At 39.6% G+C, this 19,853-nt stretch overlaps 1 protein-coding gene across 1 annotated transcript in view; it reads right to left on the minus strand.

Moving 5' to 3' along the window:
- The window catches only part of LOC121294451 (potassium/sodium hyperpolarization-activated cyclic nucleotide-gated channel 4-like), a 34,689-nt gene extending 15,411 nt beyond the window's left edge, over positions 1-19,278 (minus strand). Inside the window, exons 1-2 of the mRNA XM_041218140.1 lie at positions 19,126-19,278; positions 10,305-10,523 (exon numbers count right to left, since the gene is read on the minus strand). Of these exons, the coding sequence (XP_041074074.1) occupies positions 10,305-10,523; positions 19,126-19,278 (372 nt within the window). The remainder of the gene's footprint in view (positions 1-10,304; positions 10,524-19,125) is intronic.
- Between the last annotated feature and the right edge of the window lie 575 nt (positions 19,279-19,853).

The following is a 19,853-nucleotide window of genomic DNA, read 5'->3' on the forward strand; positions in this document are numbered from 1 at the left end:
CTCTAGACGTCATTGATATGAAGGGCAGCCTTTGCATCTTCCACCGGGTCCTGTGCTACTCTCTTTCTATCAGTTCTAAGTGCAGGTGCTACCTCCATCCATCAGTGTCATTTCCAGCGGAACCTAAGTGCACTAGAATTCCTCAGTTACACTTGCTAATTTATGAACTAATCAAGGCCTCCAGTCTCTCTTTTGATGACAGATGAACATCACACACTTAGTTGCTGTAAGTATACCATTCTTTCCGCTGGTGAATAAGTTCTTCACAAACCTGAATGGCTGTTTATAAAAGTTGGTTCTTCACGCTCCTTTTTACTGCGCTTTCACAGGCCTTGCGCAATGTCACAAGCTCCTGTTTAGATCATTCTAATTAACTGCAAATTTAAAAACTGACCTATATATGAAAATGAAGTACTTTCTCCAACAACTTAGGAAATATGATTGCTATTTGATGCACTCGGACCAATTGTTTACTAAATAGCTTGGTATCCATAACTAGATAATCTTGCCCTGTTAATGTAGCTAGTTCTATTGATTGCCACTGTACTTACACTCCTCTGATGAGGCGGAGTTCAGACACAACAGCCTCTAGAGATCCTGAACACAGGGTTGAAGGATGGCCAGCATTTATAGCACATTCCAATAAATCTTTTTGAAAACACATCCCAATCCCAATAAAACACACTCTTCCCTATGGGATTCCCTGGTTGTTCCTGTTTCTCAAGGTAAATTAAGTAAGACAATGTATACTATTGTTTCATTGTGCAAGGTGTAGAATTGTGATAGAACAATGTATTAACATGCTAATACTTTACCACTTATTGTAAACCTTATTCATTGCCTCAGGACTTAAGAATCGCTTTAAATGGTGACCAAATTTTTAGCAAATTAAGTGATCCAGACCAATATATAACCTAAAAACATAATTTTAAAATGTCTTCATATATAGACCAGTTGTATGGTTTACAACAGTACTACCCATATATACTCCCATGTAAAAGTCTCCCATACTGAAAAGCTTAGCAAAGGGTAATAAAGCATAGTGAAATCACAGCGAGGTACGGTAAAACATATTAAAACCTTAGTGAACAATGGCAACTGTATAGAATAACCACTGGATAAACTCCATATTTAACATGGAAAACTTTTATAAGGTATAGGTACCTTTTTATTATGTACTAGGGACACCTAAATGTTGCTATAATACAGGGGTCAATCAAATAGCAAGTAGTGACCGGACGAAGATGAGTACGTAGTTTACTGCAAACAGTGTCAAGCATTACCATCAATGGTTTAAAAGCTAGTGATCTGCCTCGCTGGCTGCCCATAATTAAACCCCTGATTCACTATAAGAGCCCGTTCATTCCTAGTTCCTTTAAAGATTTGATTCAGAAACCACTTGCAAACAAACTAAAATGTTGCAATTTTGCTTCTCTTGGTTTCACACTGAAAAATATCAAATAAACTATTTTTTTCTCCAAGAAAGTTCACCTTCACAACTGTAATCGCACCAGAATGCGTTTGCTTTCACATTGCAATTCATTCAAGTGAATCTGATCGAATATTTGTGGACATGACCAAAATGATATCTTCCTGTTGATGTCTAGACAGATGTTAGTTGCGATAGCAGTAAAGAGCCTACAGTGAACATATAAACATGGAGGGTTCCATCGTGTCATATGATAGTACCACTACAGTAGATGCTGCTTATTATCAACTCCTTGGTACCCAGCCAAAAGTTGTTAATAAGCAGAAAGCCACTGTTTCAAGTTAATTTCAAGTTTATTTATATGGAGCCTGTGGCAGACTGGTGACTGGATGGAGGCCCAGAGACAGACTGCAGTTCAAACAAATATACTTTTATTATAAATAAACACGCACAAGGGCAAAATAAAGGGATTTAAACAAATAAAGCAATACAAAAACAAAACTTGCAAAATTAAGATTTCCAGGCTGGGCAATGCCTTCGCAAATACAAAACCCCCACCCACAAACACCAACCTGCTTCCTCAGCTCCCCTCCTCTCAAATGAGAAGCAGAGGCCTCCTTTTATGTCAGGTGGCTGGGTGCTGATTGATCGTTAATTAACCTAATCAACTAATCAACCCCAGCCACCTGAACATAATAAACCTAGGCAGGTAGGGGAAATTAACCCCATCCCTGCCAATTTAAAAAGGGCAGAGCTTTGCTCTGCCACAGAGCCTATATACACAGTACTTTTAGAAAGCATGTCACTGAAATATATGTTTTAAGAGAACATCACTGAGACAGACATTAAACATTGTAAACTATAATAAAAATAGGCCTAAGGTAAGCTACTCTGTATGGCAAACCAAATTATCACTTAGAGATATCTCAAATTAATTTATAGATATCTCTAAATATTTAAAGATATCTCTAAATCATTTCCAGATATCTCTAAATATTTGAAGATATCTTCAAATATTTAAAGATATCTCTAAATAATTTATTATTATTAAAATACATTTAGAGATATCTCAAAATAATTTATACATCTCTTTAAATTCAACTTTAAATGAGACATCTAAAATGCATTTTTATATATCTTTAAATCATTTTAAGATATATCTAAATGTTTTTGAGATATCTTTAAATACTTTTCAGATATCTCTAAATTATTTCGAGATTTCTCTAAACAATGTACCGTTCATTTAAATATATCTCTAAATCATGTAAAGATATCTCTAAATCATTACTGGAATTCAATTTGAGATATCTTGAAATGATAATTTGATTTGCCATAACTCTGCAACAATGTAGCCTACTATACTACGAATTGTCCTTAGAGAAAAGTAAACAGTTGATACTGTAATTACATTTAATAATCAAACACAATTTAAAAAATAGCTGTCCAATGTTTTCTGCTTTTCCGATTTGCCATCTCCAGCTGTAATCCCTCTTAATTTTGCAAGCAGCTTCATAGCCGTTTTCAAAGCCACGATTCTGGCATATCCGGTTATAGACAGGTCTACATGTTTGGAAGACAATCAGAGGATATAAATGAACAGAACGTCTACTGAATACTGTATCTGTAATAATTAAATAATGTATGTTCATTTGGTTTGTTTGACATCTGCTGTTACATTGTCAGCACGAAACCCATGTTAGATATCCCTGAGGAACACCGCCGTTTTCATGTGTCATTATGTGCATTATGTTTTGTTTTTTTTCACCACACAATACAAGCACCTATGCATCCCCCCCCCCCCCCCTTCACCCCCCCACCCCCCCCACGGATTCTCCTTCCCCACTCTAATCCCCCACCCCCCCTCCTTCCCCCCCCCCCCCTCCCCCCCCCCCCCCCCCCCCCCCCCCCTCCCCTCCCCCCCAACTCCCCCACCTCCCCCCCAATCCCACCGCAGCTGCGCATGATGTACTTGTTGTCCCCTTCTTGAAATGATCACCACCGGTATGCCAACACCTATGGCCAAAAACAGAATAATGTTCTACTCCCGCCCCCCCGCGCCCCCGCCCCCCCCCCACGCCCCTCCCCTCCCCACCCCCCCCCCCCCCCCCCCCCCCCCCCCGGCCCGGGATGAGGTTAAAAAAATAAAAAAGGTTGTGTTAAATGTGTTTATTGAAAAAAGAGTAAAAAAATAAAGCAACGACACAGGCTAAAATTTAGAGGTTTGAAATTAGGGAGAGTTTTTTCGATGTCTATCTGCAACTGATTTTGGTGCTACCTCCAAGATGTAGCCTACTCTTGTGAGTTTAGTGGGTGAGATGGGGGTGGGTAGTGGGGCTGTTAGATATCCCTGAGGAACACCGCCGTTTTCATGTGTCCCCCCCCCCCCCCCCCCCCCCCCCATGGCGTCGCGCGGGTCCCCCCGCCCCCCCCCTCCCCCCCCCTCCCCCCTCCCCCCACGCCCCCCCCCCCCCCTCCCCCCCCCCTCCCCCCCCCCCCCCCCCTTCCCCCCCCCCCCCCTCCCCCCTTTGCACCCCCCCATTTCCCCCCCCCCCCCAGCCCCCCCCCAGTCCCCCCCCCACCCCCAATCAGACCCCCCCCCCATAAATGGAACACCCTCCCCCCCCCTGAATACTGTACCCCTATGTGCATTATGTTTTGTTTTTTTTCACCACACAATACAAGCACCTATGCATGCTTTCCGCGCATGATGTACTGTAGGTTATGCATTACAAAAGTTTGTTTGGTTTTGTTTGCCTCTTGGATTGTAATGCGATTCACCCTGTCCGATTTTGAGGTTGAAACTTATTACAGTTCTCTCTCAATCGCCACCTATTTAAGTGAATCCTAGTCCACTTGTTTGTTGCACACTCTGATTCATTTGAACGTTTCTCACCTGCCAAAACAAACCAAACTTAGGCGTCAACTGAACTCAAGTGCAAATTAACCTCTTCAAACAAACTAGGTGTGAAAAGGTTATAAATAAATAGAATTAGTGTCGGCATTAGGAGATAATCAGATTTCCATCTCACAGAGAAAGAGTAATATCCCATCAAACTGACAGCTCCAGTAAAAGCAATATAGCATTTAGTTCCCAGCAGGGCAGGGCAGACCCAACTCAACAACTGTTCCTGTGTTGCAGAGGAATAATACAGCTCCCAATAGACATGTCAGCTATCTCATTAGAGTTTCTAAAAACTTTTTTTTTTGTTGCCAACTTTCTATCTACCCCTGGGACGATGTGAAAACGTGGATGTGTAGAATTACAGCGAGCGGCAGGGTCGTGCGCTAATTAGAAGCTGAAACGGATGCAATTTTTAAAGCTGTTTTTCATTTTCAAGCAGCTGAATGACAGCAAGGTCAGAGATGACAGGATCATTTCAAATGAAAAGTGGCCGCTGGCTATCTTATCTGGCAGATTCACTGAAACTGAATACCCTTTTCTTGTGTTTAATAACCTCTGGAATTAAACTTTCACAAAAATAATTTAAGGGCAAGATTTTTTAAGCCTCATTTGAGCCACATATCCAGCTGCACTGAAAGCAGTCTGTAAAGCTCTTCTATCACCCCGAGATCAAACTGGGCCACTGCAGGGTCCACCTGCAGTCTGCAATCCACATTCTGCAGCCAAATATCAATGATTGCATGCGTGTGTAATTGTAATTGTACATCAATTCACCAACCTCCATGTTTCCTTTATAGTGTTCACTATACTCACAGTAGTCATGTTCAGCCTGCATATTTACATAGAGGTTTAAAACCTGTCTCTAGCACCTTTGTATTGGATGCTCATTAGGTAACTTCCTCCAGTAGTGCAAGCTGGGACTGACTCATGGAAATGAACGAGTCGCCTTTCAAATCCCACATTACGGTGTGTTGAAAATGTCACAATAATTTATATGAATTTAAATCAAGGGAAGTAATGTTAAAACTCTACAATGCATTAGTAAGACCTCATCTTGAATATTGTGTTCAGTTCTGGTCACCTCTCTATAAAAAAATAATGCTGCTCTAGAAAGAGTGCAAAGAAGAGAAACCAGAATTATTCCAGGTTTAAAAGGCATGTCATATGCAGACAGGCTAAAAGAATTGAATCTGTTCAGTCTTGAACAAAGAAGACTATGCGTCGACCTAATTCAAGCATTCGAAATTCTAAAAGGTATTGACAATGTCGACCCAAGGGACTTTTTCGACCTGAAAAAGAAACAAGGACCAAAGGTCACAAATGGAGATTAGACAAAGGGGCATTCAGAACAGAAAACAGGAGGCACTTTTTCACACAGAGAATCGTGAGGGTCTGGAATCAACTCCCCAGTAATGTTGTTGAAGCTGACACCCTGAGATCCTTCAAGAAGCTGCCTGATGAGATTCTGGGATCAATAAGCTACTAACAAGGAAACGAGCAAGATGGGCTGAATGGCCTCCTCTCGTTTGTAAACTTTCTTATGTTCTTATGTTCTTATATATTCAAGTTGTAAGGACATGCAATGTGAAATGTTATTTAAGAGTAAAGAGGAAAATATGAAAAGAGATGGAATTACAGAAAGTGTGATTATAGATCCTTTTTTGACATTATTAAATTAGCCAGCAAGACAGTGACAGTCAACCCCAGTCACCACTGGGAATACAAAATGGAAAAAGAAGATCACCATGACCTACATCCACTAGAGTTTTAATGTGTGCTTGGCAGGTCTGCATAGAGCCCCATGGTCTGATACTCTTAATAACTGCTAAAAAGGTCATTTTCAAGCGGTTATCTAAATATGTGCAAAACTCTAAAATGACAGAAAGAGAGTAGAGCAGACCAGCCTCCATATACCCCAGGTACATTATATAACTTGTGCTAAAGAAGTATTTTAGCAAGCTGCATCCCAAGTGCTTCTGTAGATATATGCAAAACGCTAAAGTGTGAAATATGTACAGACAGGTTCACCAATCCCTAGGCATCCAGGTAAGAAAACTGGCTCAAAAACCTTGCTTAGCACTCCATAAAAGAGTAAAACAAAGTTTCACAAAAACAACTGAACTTTTGAACACCAGCCCCAGGAGTCTCCTCTACTCTGAGAAGGTATCTTGTTAACTATGCCCTGAAGGGCTCTTTTTAATTGCTAATTGTTATTGAGTTGCTAATGCACTTGGCAGCCTGCATGCCAGGACTTGCTGCCGGAAACATGTCTCCTTTGTGTGACTCCACAATGGCATCACAATCACCACATATTGAAATACTGGGACAGTCTGCATGGCACAGTGCTATCATGGTAATCCTTAAAGTATATGCTTCTAACAAAAATAATTCCAGTAAATCATACATTTACACAGAGAAAGACAACAGCGTTTTACCATCATCCCGGCAACAGTATATTCCTGTCACTACGTAGAGCCCACAGTTTCCTGCTGTATGTGAAGAAAGGTAAGGTGGGCGTCCTCTGATCACACAACCAAGCCAGCTTCCACTTTTACACCTAGGAACTCAAAATGGATGTCAGCAAGCTACCAGCCTGTGGAGGACAAAGGACAGCCCTGAAGGAGTCTGCCTGAGCTCACTGGGTGTCTGACGAGTAAGGTCCGCTGTAGAGTAATGAGGAGGCACAATCCCTCCCTCAATGCGACGCTCCTTCCGGAATCCCCAATGAAGAACAGTGATTTCAAAACAGTGATTTCGAACAGTGAGAATGCAAACCTGTGCTGTGCTTATACCTTGTGAACCACTGCGGGACCCCTGCGCTCCCTTGACTGTATGACTCCCTCTGCACAGAATGCGGCCATGCCTTTAGCAGGGAAGATCTCGGGGACATCAGGAAAGACATTAATTTGATTATGTATTTGTTATATTCAATATTTCACTTCAGCATCCCAGCAAGAGGTCACATGAGCACAGTGACAATAAAAACATGTGAATAAGAGAAAAAACAGTGATTGGTTCCTGGGAAGCATGTGAAAAGATATACAGCAAAGAGGTTGAAACAGCAATTTTACAACGTGCATTGGGCTGTGCGTTTTCTTTTGTTAATGAGAAGGGCAGAGCTCTTTCTATTGACCTAATCCACCATCATCAAAGCAAGGTCACACATTAGCCACTGAGCAAATGCAACATCAGTGAGGTGGATTAGGGAGCATTAGGCTGAATTAGAAATCATTGCTTCAGTGATGTGCAGTCTGCAAATGGGTTTTATATAATGAAAGCCTTGGCTACAGTGTCTTATACAATACTGACCCCCCCCTCTATTTCAATACTGTAACCTCTGAACAGCAAGTTAGTCACACGGGTTTGAGTCAATGTTCCGTCTTGGTCCATCTCCAGTCCAGTGAAGATGGTAGAGAAAATGAGACATAAAAGTACCACAATAAACATTTTGCAGTCCCCCCTCCCCCCTTCCAAACATTTGTCATTTCTTTTAGGATTTCCTAATTCATCACTGTTGAGTGTTTAATAGCTATAGATGACAACAATAATTAATTAGCATGAGATGCTAATAATCCAAATAAATTATTGCAACTGAGAAAATATGAAGGAGCACTGGTCTTTACAAACATGGTTGGCCAACAGATGTTGTCAGCAGAGCCGTACCAATCCTTGATGGCACCTTGTGTGAGATAAATCCAGCGCCACCCCCCTAAGCAAAGCAATTCACAGGTTGTGAATTCAAACTTCACACAATTAAAAGGAGGGTTCTAGTGCCTAAGCAAATCCTCTGTGTACTTGTGTAATTACAGTGTTCCCCGGACTCTCATGGGCAAAAAAAAACTGCAATGAAAGAAACTTTCAAACTGTCTTGCAACAGTGTTCACAAATGGTATTTTCTGAGTTAAACAAAAGGGGGGTTCGTAACAGTTTCACTTAGTAAGGTGCACTATGGTGCAGAGTGCTGGGTGAGTCATATGGGCGGGCAGGCTGGCCACTGCACACAGAGCTCATTAACACTGGAGCCTGGACACTGGGGAGTAGAGCAGGGGCAGGTATAGACAGGAGTTAGAAATTCCACGAATCCACAATGCAGCGTAGCAGCTTCATTTAGATCATGTACATATTTGAACTGTATTGATACCAGGAATCATGTTTATATACTGTATTAGGGTTCTGTAAAAACAAATTTGACACAGGTAAAACCTGTGGTTATTTTTTGATTAGTGTTCCTGAAGGTTTTAAAAATTTAGCAAAACCAAAAAATAACATTTGTTAAAGCCTTGATTTTTCAAGTATGCAGTCCATACCGTAGTTAGGCAGGGACCAGGAAATATAATCGAGCACCTGACACTGATTTACAGAAGCGCGAAACAAACCCAATCATACGTTAGTCGGGATATGAATTAATAACACACACACGTTGGATTTCCACTCCACTGGAAGATAATACTGTACAACTATACTGACAATTGATTTTGATACATTTTATGTGGAGCTCTCACTGTATTCAGAATGAAAATAAGTTTACTCAGGTTTAACATCATTAAAACACTGTGTTGACACTGTGGCTAATCCAATGACAACAGAATCTGTTAAACAAGGGTAGGGCTTGTTTAGATTTTCAGCTCTTTTATTTTCATCAGCATAGCTGAAGCTGGTCCATCTTTCAGTGAAAGTTAGCCAGAAGCATTTAAACATTTGCAAACACACAGATGTATGATTATGGCTGTAAATGTTATATTATCTACCAGTACTTCATCACAAACTTAAACATGGACTATAGAAGTGTAACAGGGTGATGTTACATACATGGGTTGTTATTGAATAATACTGAGGTAGCCACAGAGCATTGGGTGTTGACACGCTGCACAAGTGTGCAGATTTAACACAACACAGGTGCTGCCACTTGAGTACCAGCAATGATAGCCCTGGTGTCAGATTTAATAAAGAAAACAAAACAAAGCTACAATTAAGTTTGCCACACAAGGCGAGCGCTAGTCCCACTAAAAGGAATGTCCCGCTCCAGGAACCTACTACACTACACACATCCTCTCTATACTGTTTGGGATCAACATCCCCAAAACTGATATACTTCTGGGCTCTTGGAGTCCCGGCCCTCTCACAGTGACTCCAGACTCTTCAAATGGCCTAGCAATGCCTTCACAAGCACCGTATTGGAGTGGAAGGGTTTAATGTTATAGTTCTCACCATAGTGCGGACGCTCTCCTCCTCCAAAGCGACACAGCAAGCTTTCACTCAGCACCTGTCTATGTGGCTATGGCCATACAGTAGCCTCAACCTTTTGAGCTGCGTGCAGGCTCCAAGGGCATGCACCCCCGCCAATCAGGACCTCCCGATCAACTGAGCACCGGGCGAGCCTACCTGCTCAATTAGTTGCTTAGCAACGTGTTTCCTGTAGCGCATCTCAGCTGCTTCCATAAAGGCACACATGCACTCAAGAACCTGTGACAGGGTACTCCCTGTCACAACAAGCTTTATGGTTTTTAAATAAAATAACCATAAAATGTATCAATAATAAAAGAAAGATTGGCCAGTTGAGGGGTGGTTTTTGGACCATCAACCAATAGCAATGAAAAGTGACAGATAGTATACTAGAGTCACTGTATGGCACGACTTTGAATCAAAATACCTGCTAGTATTTCAGCCCATGCAATTTTCTATGTATTTCCCTGATAACTATGAGGGGTATCTCAGACAAAGAAAAAAGCTGCACAAACCCTGGTACAGAACAAACAATATTTGTGACATATTTTGGGATATCAATGGGGACCCCCACATATAAAAACATACAATAGTACTGTCCTGGGAATACTAGCAGTTATTTTACCTAACTGTTTTCACAGCCATGTGTAGTAGATAGTGCATATCATATAATGCTTTCATCTTTATTGGTTGATTGGTTTGGACCTAGCTTTTGGTACACACTAATAAATATAAGAGTGTCAGGTTTACCTTCTCCTGGTACTGGCGGCGCGAGGAGTCCAGGGATTGGATAAGTGCCGTGGCGTGGCCGATGAACATGGCATAGCAGGTGGCGCCCACGATCATGCTGAGCATCGTGAGCCACACGTCCGTCATGCCGCTGGGGGCCTGCTGCCCATAGCCGATACACAGCATGTGACTCATTGCCTTGAAGAGTGCGAAGGAGTACTGCTGGCCCCACGTGTCGTTCTGCAAAGGGAAAGACAATGTTTTACAGGGGCCATGATCACACTAGAGACTTCTTTAATAAACTGCTTAATGAACTACAGCCACCTGGCACAGCACACCCCAGTCCCAGCCCTGGTATAGTCCAAACCTTGTTATAATCCCAACCCTGGTACAGTCTCAACCCTGGTATAGTCCCATCCCTGGTATAGTCCCAACCCTGGCACAGTCTCACCCCTGGTATAATCCCAACCCTGGCACAGTCTCAACCCTGATATAGTCTCAACACTGGTATAGTCCCAACCCTGGTATAGTACAAACCCTAGCACAGTCTCAGTCCTGTATAATCCCAACCCTGGCACTGTATCAACCCTGGTATACTCCCAACCCTGGTATAGTCCCAAGCCTGGTGTAGCCCCAACTCTGGTATAGTTACACCCTTGTATTGTCATAAAGCCTGGCACAGTCCCAACCATGGTATAGTTACAACCCTGGTATAGTCAGAACTCTGGCATAGTCTCAACCCTGGTATTATCACAACCCTGACATAGTTCTAGCTTTGGCATAGTTCTAGCCCTGGCATAGTTCCAAGACTCCCCGGTCTACAGTGACAACAATGTGCTTCATTTGATCAGCATTCCAAAAATATAAAGTACCACTGACACTAGCTGGTGGTGGATGACATCAAGCCAGGAGCAGTATTCAAACACAGGAATGTCTATTTATTTAATAAATATAAATGAACAAAAGACTTAAATAACAAAAGAAAATGCCTTTATGGCCAAAATAAACAAACACAAACAAACAAAGGACTTGAGTACCTTCAGGACCATTCACAGTAAGTAGCATTGGTTTTGTTCCTTTACAGTTTGCATGCAACACATCTCTCTCCAACTCAGACTCACACACTCTGAGAGCGAGACCTTATATAGCAGGTGGTCAGGAGAAAATTAGCAATCTTTTATCTCCTGACCACCTGCATTCCACACATGAAGGCAGGGAGAGGAATATAACCCTCTCCCTGCTGATAAACACAAAATTAAATAGCTGACGGCTTTCGTCTCTCCGGATACATTTAAACAAAAGAGCTTTTTGCCGTAATATTTTAAATATATGAAGAAGAAGAAGAAGAAGAAGAAGAAGAAGAAGAAGAAGAAGAAGAAGAAGAAGAAGAAGAAGAAGAAGAAGAATACATATTATGCACATGGGCACGGAGTACCCCGTCACACAGTTATACTTATATTATCGGCAGTGTATTTTGCATATTGCACTTACATGTTGAACACATGATTCAATGTTCGCTGGTTTCGCTCTGGTTATCTACGGGGTCCAGCATCGCAGGCACTCACATAGTTTGACAGCAAGCTTTATGATATTTTACCAATTTCTCTAGGGGGGGGGGGGGGGGGGGGGTCACAAATCTGCTCCTGGAGGTTCGGAGTCTCCAGGTTTTATAAATATCATTAAATAATGAACCGACCTGGAAGAGTTTAAATTGGTTCAATTGAGTCAGTTCTGGTTCAAGTGGAACAAAGCCCAACCCAGAATTGTGCATCCCTGCTCGAGCGCATTTCATTGTCCTAAAAATAAACTTTGTTATAATATTTAATTTCCCTCCCAAAGATCTTTTTCTGCAATGGTGACTACCAAAGACTGGTACCAGATTGAATGTTATTTTATTATATCCTACCTGAAACAAAATAAACTAAAAAGCTCACTTTATTTCCAGAAAACTCAATCTGTGTTGACTGTTCCTGGTTTAAAATGGCTCTTACAAAAAAATACAATTCACAAGGGAGCCATAGCCTGTAGAGCTATTGAAAAGTTTGGTGTTTTGATCTGACAATGCTGCATGCAGGCAAGTCAGATTCAGTTTAGCACAGCTATGATGTGATGTGTATACCTGATTTTCTTGCACTCTAAGAAGAAAAGAGGGTAATCTGTCTGCTTGAGTTTTGTATCATAAATGTGCAAAAACAAAATCACAACCAAAATCTCAGAGATATGCAAAATGGTTTATGATATGGACACATTCTTTGCTGCTCTAGTAACAAAGCCACTGAGCTGGCTACATGCATTATCAGCAAATAATCCCATTATATCTATAAAAACATCAACTATACATTTAAAACTAGAAATCTCCCAGTCAATGCATTTAACAAATATTACTCTTGTAAAACCAAATAAAGACCTCTTAGATTGTAAAAATTACAGACCAGTATTACTTTTACAGTGTGATTTTTAAGATTCTCTGTCATAACTTAACAAATCGGCATAAAAATGTAATGGACAATATTATATATCCAGATCAAGTAGATTTTGAAAAACAGATTTTCATGAAGACATATCCAGAATGTGTTACTTTTTACAGACACTTTTACAACACCTTTATCCAAGGTGATTTACAGAGACAGTGTGTGAACTATGTATCAACTGCAGAGTCACTTATGTCTCACCCGAAAGATGGAGCACAAGGAGGTTATGTGACTTGCTCTGGATTACACAACGAGTCAGTGAATGAGCCAGTATTTGAACTGGGTACCTCCTGGTTACAACCATTTTCTTTAACCACTGGATCCTATCATGCCTGTTTCTCTAGATGCTGAGAAAGCTTTTGATAAATTAGAATGGAATTACTTACTTCTACTTCAGGAAAATTTGTTTTTGGTGCAAATTTTCAGAAATGAGTCCAAATATTGTACAACAACCTTCTTGCTAGAATTGCTACTGGCAGAGACACATCAGAGCCAATTATTTTAGAAAGGGCTATTCGTCAAGGATCTTCTTTATCTCCACTGCTATTTTATAATTGGCTTAGAACATTTAACAACTAGCATTTGGCAAAATGAGAGAATTCAAGGAATAGGCCCTCCTAATTCTTGTCACAAAATGATATCCTGTTAACAATCAAATATCTGTCAGATTCATTGCCAGTAATATTCGATACAATATCACAATATGAGAATTTGACAGGCTATTCTATAAATTAGGTCAAATCTGAAGCTCTCCTGGTATCTAATCCTGATTTTCCTTCACAATTAAAACAATAAAACTGTACTTGGCCCAGTAATGGAATTAAATATTTAGGCATAGTTAATCATACAAATATGACAATAAAACAATAAAACTCTTAAAACTAAACATCATATCTGTGATAAATAAAATAAAAGTAAAACTGGAAACAGGGAATACCTTACTATTAGACAAAATGGCAATCATGGCAGTTATAGAATATCCACTTTCAGATACCTTCAGGAATTCCCAAAATGTATTTCAAACAAATTAACATTTTATTTTTAAATTTTCTATGGAATTGGAAAAAACCTATGATAAAATAGAGACATTTTTATAGCAAAGCAAATGGTGGCTTGGGCATACCAAATATGCATTGATATCGTTTTTCAACTGCTTATGCCAAAGATCCTGGTAGGATTTGTCAAGAGCAAAATGTAATTGAGCTCATGAATCATCAAGATGTAACAATGCTTGACCCACCCAACCTCCATAGAGCCCATCCTATATTATCTCAATCTCACATGGGTTTAAAAGGAGAGCAAGTATAACAAACTCATGTCAAGTGTGATATAGGTCTTCAGGGTTATGGAATAATCCATCATGAAGTTTTCTATTGAAACAAACTGATTTACGGTGGGACAAGCTAGGTATTACTACAGCTGGTGGGTGATATCTACTTTAATGGCTCATTTACCTCCCTTAGATCTTTAAAATATATATGTAATATTCTAATGCACACCTCTAGAACCTATAATCATGTTAAAGATGCTTTAGTGAAAGTATTCTGCAAGAACCTAACTTATCCAACAATGACAGCTTTAGAAATATTTTTGACTAATAACAAAAATTAAGTATATACTGCATCAAAAATGTATGCTTTTATCCTTAATGATTGTAAAGTCAAAATTGCTTTGGAAAAATAGTTAAATGTTACATTCTAGTATCTAGTATGTGTAAGTGTTAAAAGCGAATCTACCCCGGCGAAATTAAAATCAATTCAATTTAATATAGTTAATAGAACCTATTATACTCCTGTCAAACTATTGAGATGCAACATTTTCAAATCTGCTAGTTGCTGGCTTTGCAATCAAGAGAATGGATTACTTCTCCATATGTTATGGACCTGCAAAAAATGAAACATATATTGGCAAAATATATAAACATATATCCACCATCGTAGGTATTTCTTTAACTAAATCCCCCACTTTGTCTTTGTTAGGTCTTACAGAAAACCTCAACTTAAATAGAATTCAAACCCTATCAGTCTTGAACATGTTACTCACTGCTAAAAAGGCTATAGCGATGCTTTGGAAGGGAACGGAACCACCTTGGTCAGATGCAATTAAATATTTAACAGATGCTCTAATACACAGGAGGCTATTTATTTATTTATTTGAATTTTACTGAAATATAATACATACTATATACAACTCGTCTACGAGGCTCCCACGACCAGATTAATTATCTTTTTACACCCAGCGGGTTGACTGCAGATGTTGGTGAGTTCCGGCGTCTGAAGGGAAAACAATGACTGATGATTTTCCCTCCCTAACCCTAACCCTAACTCTAACACCACCCCTTTGCAAAGCCAGGATGCAAACCTGCATGCCCTTGACTGTTCAGCTATGGTCAAAATGTTTGCATCACCCTATAGAATGAATTCATTTTGTTTTATAAAGTCGAATGAAACCTATAGAATAATATTACGTTAACATATTGAATTACATACCGTTTTGTAGTTATCCATATACTTAACAAAAAACACAAATTGAAAAATATGACATTTTGAAATACTGTACTACTATTATGGCTTCCGTTAAACTTTTTTTTTGCAGTTTCTTTTATTAAGATGTTAAATAAAAAACAAAAAACACAAGTTCCTTCAGCAAGCCAAATGATTACATTACATTACATTAAAAAGACGTGGTGCCAGAGCTGATGCAGGTACACCACAATGCTGTTCACCATCCTTTGTATAGCTCAGGTGAATGTGAATCAAAGCTGTTTCCTACATTGTTTTCTGATTCATGCGCTGTAGCCGAGAAAAGGCAGAACCCTTAGTAAAGAGTACACTAGCCCTGCTGTCCTTGGAGATTGTTGATGATCTTAGCAAAAGTGAAGGTCCATATTTCTCCATTTCCAGTAATGCCTCAGATAAAAGGCGTCAAAATGTACCCAATACTGGTTTGATGTTGGACACCGAAACAATGTCGACAAGATATAAAGTGTTTGACTTTTATGAATACAGTGATGAGACAGCAGAAGGCACCTCAAGTGCTTTGCTTCATAAGCTCAGCAGTCACAAACTGACATGCATACTGTGCTGACAATGCTAACATCAACTATAGCAAGCGCAACTCTGTGCATCAGAGGTTGATGAAAGAAAAGCCCAACATCTTACCTGCTACCTGCCCAGAACACATATTACACAATGTGGTGAATCACGCAGCAACACTGAAAGAAGATGTTGAAAGCTTGGGGATCAAGACAGTCAATGGTTTTGGTAGCTCGACTTTATCGACCTGGAATATGCCTCTATTCTCTGCCACGTCGCTGGCTGAGCCAGTTCCCAGCAATCAACATGCTGCTGAGCAATGGAAGGCTGTAAAATGCAGTTTTCTTTTGCTTGGTTGTGAGGAGTGTCCCCACAACTTAGCGGATAGTGAGCTCTGTGGCGTCGAGGTACATATTTACCTCTTGAAAGTTTTCAATAATGTAGTACTATGCCTGGAGAATGCCAGTACCAGCCTGTGAGCTGCATGCCAGTATGGATGGATATTGCAGCACTGTGTCTGGAGAATGCCAGTACTAGCCTGTGAGCTGCGTGCCAGTATGGAAATGGTTCCATGGTCCAACGTGCACTAGATAAAATGATGAACTCCAAAACAGAAAACCTCTGATAAGATTTCACAAAAACTTACAAAGTTGCCATCAAATGCTTGGAGAATTGGTTTCAATTTTCTACGGAGGGCTACATGTACAAGATCCAGTGTGTGGCTGCCAAAGGTAATCTGGGGTCGGTTTTTCAAAATTGTTAATCTGGATAACAGTGATCCGGATTTTGTAATCCTATATATGGTGATCAAGATTACTTTTATCTGGATTGTTTTGATCCACTTGTTCAGAAAATGTCACTGCTGGATTACATTTATCCAGATTACAAATAATTACGATTACGGAATCCATTTTTTGTTTTTTTTAAGTAAGTAAGTAATATATAGGGTTACAAAATCCAGATCACTGCTATTCAGATTAAAAGTTTTTAAAACTTTTTAAGTTTTAAAAACTTTCGGTCGGTTTTGCAAAACTTTGGTAATCGGATTTTCGCGTTGATATAGATTATATTGTGCAATTGGGTTTTTCAAACCATCGAAATGCAATCAGGATTACTGTGATCCGGACTTGCTTTTGTTAATCCGATTGCACTTTTAGTCATGATTAAATGTTGCAATTGGGTTTTTCAGAATTTAAAGAGGAGAGCAGAATTACTGATCCAAAATACCTGGATTATTGTGATCCTACTACAGTGGAGGATTTAGCTTTTAAATGATCATAGAACATTGATATTTTGTTTGAATTGTCATAGCAAACACACACTATATGTCCAAATAGAGTGTTATAATATAATATTTACATATTTATTTAACTTTTGTACCATTGCAAGCAAAAGGAAAACACGTATTTAGTGGTATAGCTTTAATTATAAAACATATGCATATGCCTTCACATACGCCTCCTTAAACTTGTCTGAGATGATGGACTTTAGTTATTTAATTTTTGCTAAGTAGGCATAAATAAAATAACCATTATTTGCATGTGTTATATGTGCATTAACATTAAAAGTGATTTAGATTTTGTTAAAAAATAATATGAAACAAAATACACAAAAAAGTTGTGTATTAATCATTATTACCATCATCTTATTTTTTTGGTTAAATTAGGTTATCATATCATAATGCCTCAAAAAAAAAAAAATTAAAAAAAAAAGAAATTAAAAATTAAGAAGTAGCCCACTTCAAAAAACTATATTTCGTAATGGTGATTATTTGTTATCTGGATAAATGTAATCCAGCAGTGGCATTTTCTGAAAAAATCTGAATTACAAAATATAAAATTACAAAATCACAAAATCACAAAATATAGGATTACAATATCCAGATCACTTTGATCCGGATTAAAAGTTTTGATAAACGGGCCCCTGGAGTACAAAGATCTGCTTGAAGCTGTGACAGCAGCACATCTCCTGAATGCCATTGGTCAGGACGAGCTGTATGGCGAGTTCTGCAGCATTAAAGAAATTGTCAAGCAGCTGGAAAGTGACACCTGGTCTGAAGTGTTCAAGAAACTGAGTGCTGCTGATTTTAGCAATATGAAGAAACAAATTTCACCTGAGCTCAGGATACCAGTTAGTAATGTTTACACTAGGACGTGTTGTCTGTGATGGGTGTCGAATGGACTGATCAGAGGAATCGCTGTGCTGTTGACTCCATACAATGTGAAACACTAGTGAAACTGAATTTCAACAAGAGTTTCAAGGGATTCTACCATGTGTACCAGTTAAAATTCCAAGATTTATTTAAAATTTAAGATCTTCTGTAACATGGAATCTTGTTGAAGTCTATAAGTGAATGTTTGTCAAATTCTACATTACCTGCATTACTGAGGATTGGCATAAAAGAAATAGCTGATCTTTTGAGTACCAAAACATACACTGAATTGATGTCAATACTTATGATCAAGTTCTTTATAAACAATCAATTATATTTTTGTCTAAAAACAGTGTACTGTTATTAAAAGTTAATTAAGTATTTAATGAACTAGAAGCAGTGCATTCAGTCAGATATCATAAATGACTGATTGCTTTTCTGAAATTACCGGGTGTGAGTTATTAAGGGCAGCACTGTATTGGGCTCTAATGAGAATGTGAAACCTGATGGAGAGAGTCTGTGATGAGAAAGTTTAAGTGAGTCCCTGAGAGGCTCAAAGAGGCAAAGAACTTGCTGTGAGAGGAGAGGATGAATATAAAACAGAGAGGAGGTAATCTAGGGAGAGACGTTTGCTCCAGACACAGTTCAAGGAGTGGCAGATTCAGCCTTAATCAGACTCAGCATGCTGTTCAGAAGAACAGAAGAGAGATGCAGTCTCATTAATTCCACTAAACTTCATCCTTCTCAAGAAATGATTAACTCTTTACTGCCTGTTATCATTGTTTTGTACAATTGTTTTTTTCCACCCATGAACAGCCCCAACTGATGTAGCTATCAATTGTACATCTCTGGCTCTCACTAGATGGCAGACTCAAGCATGGTGACTCCCTATAGTGGACTCAAGGGACATTTGCTAGAAAGGTTTCTTGGAACTCATTTCCAGTTGTGATGTTGATGCATTAAGGTGTAAATGGAAGCCACAACCATGTCATCTTATAACTGGTTCTGCGGTACAAAGGGGGGACCACTGTAACTGGAGTTCTAAAAGCGTGATTGGGCACGATTCTCATTGATAGTTCTCATGGATTGTCTCATCCAATCCATTTTTCATTTGTCCCTGTAAATACTGAACTAATGTTGAATTAGAGTGGAAAACAGGCATGTAGCACAGCATGGGCACTCACCACCATGTTGTTCTTGGAGACCCAGCAGTCCTGAGGGAAGTCCTGCAGCATTGGAATCAGGAACTGCAGGCAACCGTCCCAGTGGCACAGCAGCAGCATCATCCCGATGAGATTCACGATCCGCACCATCGCACTCGCCAGGTCATAGGTCATGTGGAAGATCTGAGGAACAGCAAAGGAGCTTGCATTAGCTTTCTTTTGACAAGGGACAGTTTGTACTTAAAGCTTGTAGCAGGACAACCATCCTCCTTGTCTGTGCTAATGGAACAAACCCCTCTACTTTAATTGCTTCGAATACACTGTCAGAGTTCTTTTGTTTACTGTCCCCTTCATATGTAAATTACTCAAACACTCTTATGATTTGAAAAGCCTGTGTTTAAGAAGTTCAGAAGGTGCTCTTCAGTTGCAGCTGCCAGCCACAGACATCACAAAGGCTAAATCAAAGTGTCTTCATGTGAGAATGTAAGTGCACAACAGGTAAGATTTAAGAAATGATTAATGTTAGCTGTTCTGCATTGTCAGTAATACAAAGCTGGTGTTTATCAGATGGTGCCAGACATCACTTACTGAAGTCCAGAATATTTGAAGTTGCTTCCTCTTCAACGTGGTTGTAACTGACATAATCATTTCAGAAATCTTGCCTGTTTTCCACTTCCATTCTCAATATAGGTGTTGCATGTGCACGCTGACAGAAACACGGCCATGTGTTCTGCTAGTTCTTCACTGGG

This window comes from Polyodon spathula, chromosome 19 (assembly GCF_017654505.1).
Source record: "Polyodon spathula isolate WHYD16114869_AA chromosome 19, ASM1765450v1, whole genome shotgun sequence".
Classification (NCBI taxonomy): domain Eukaryota; kingdom Metazoa; phylum Chordata; class Actinopteri; order Acipenseriformes; family Polyodontidae; genus Polyodon; species Polyodon spathula.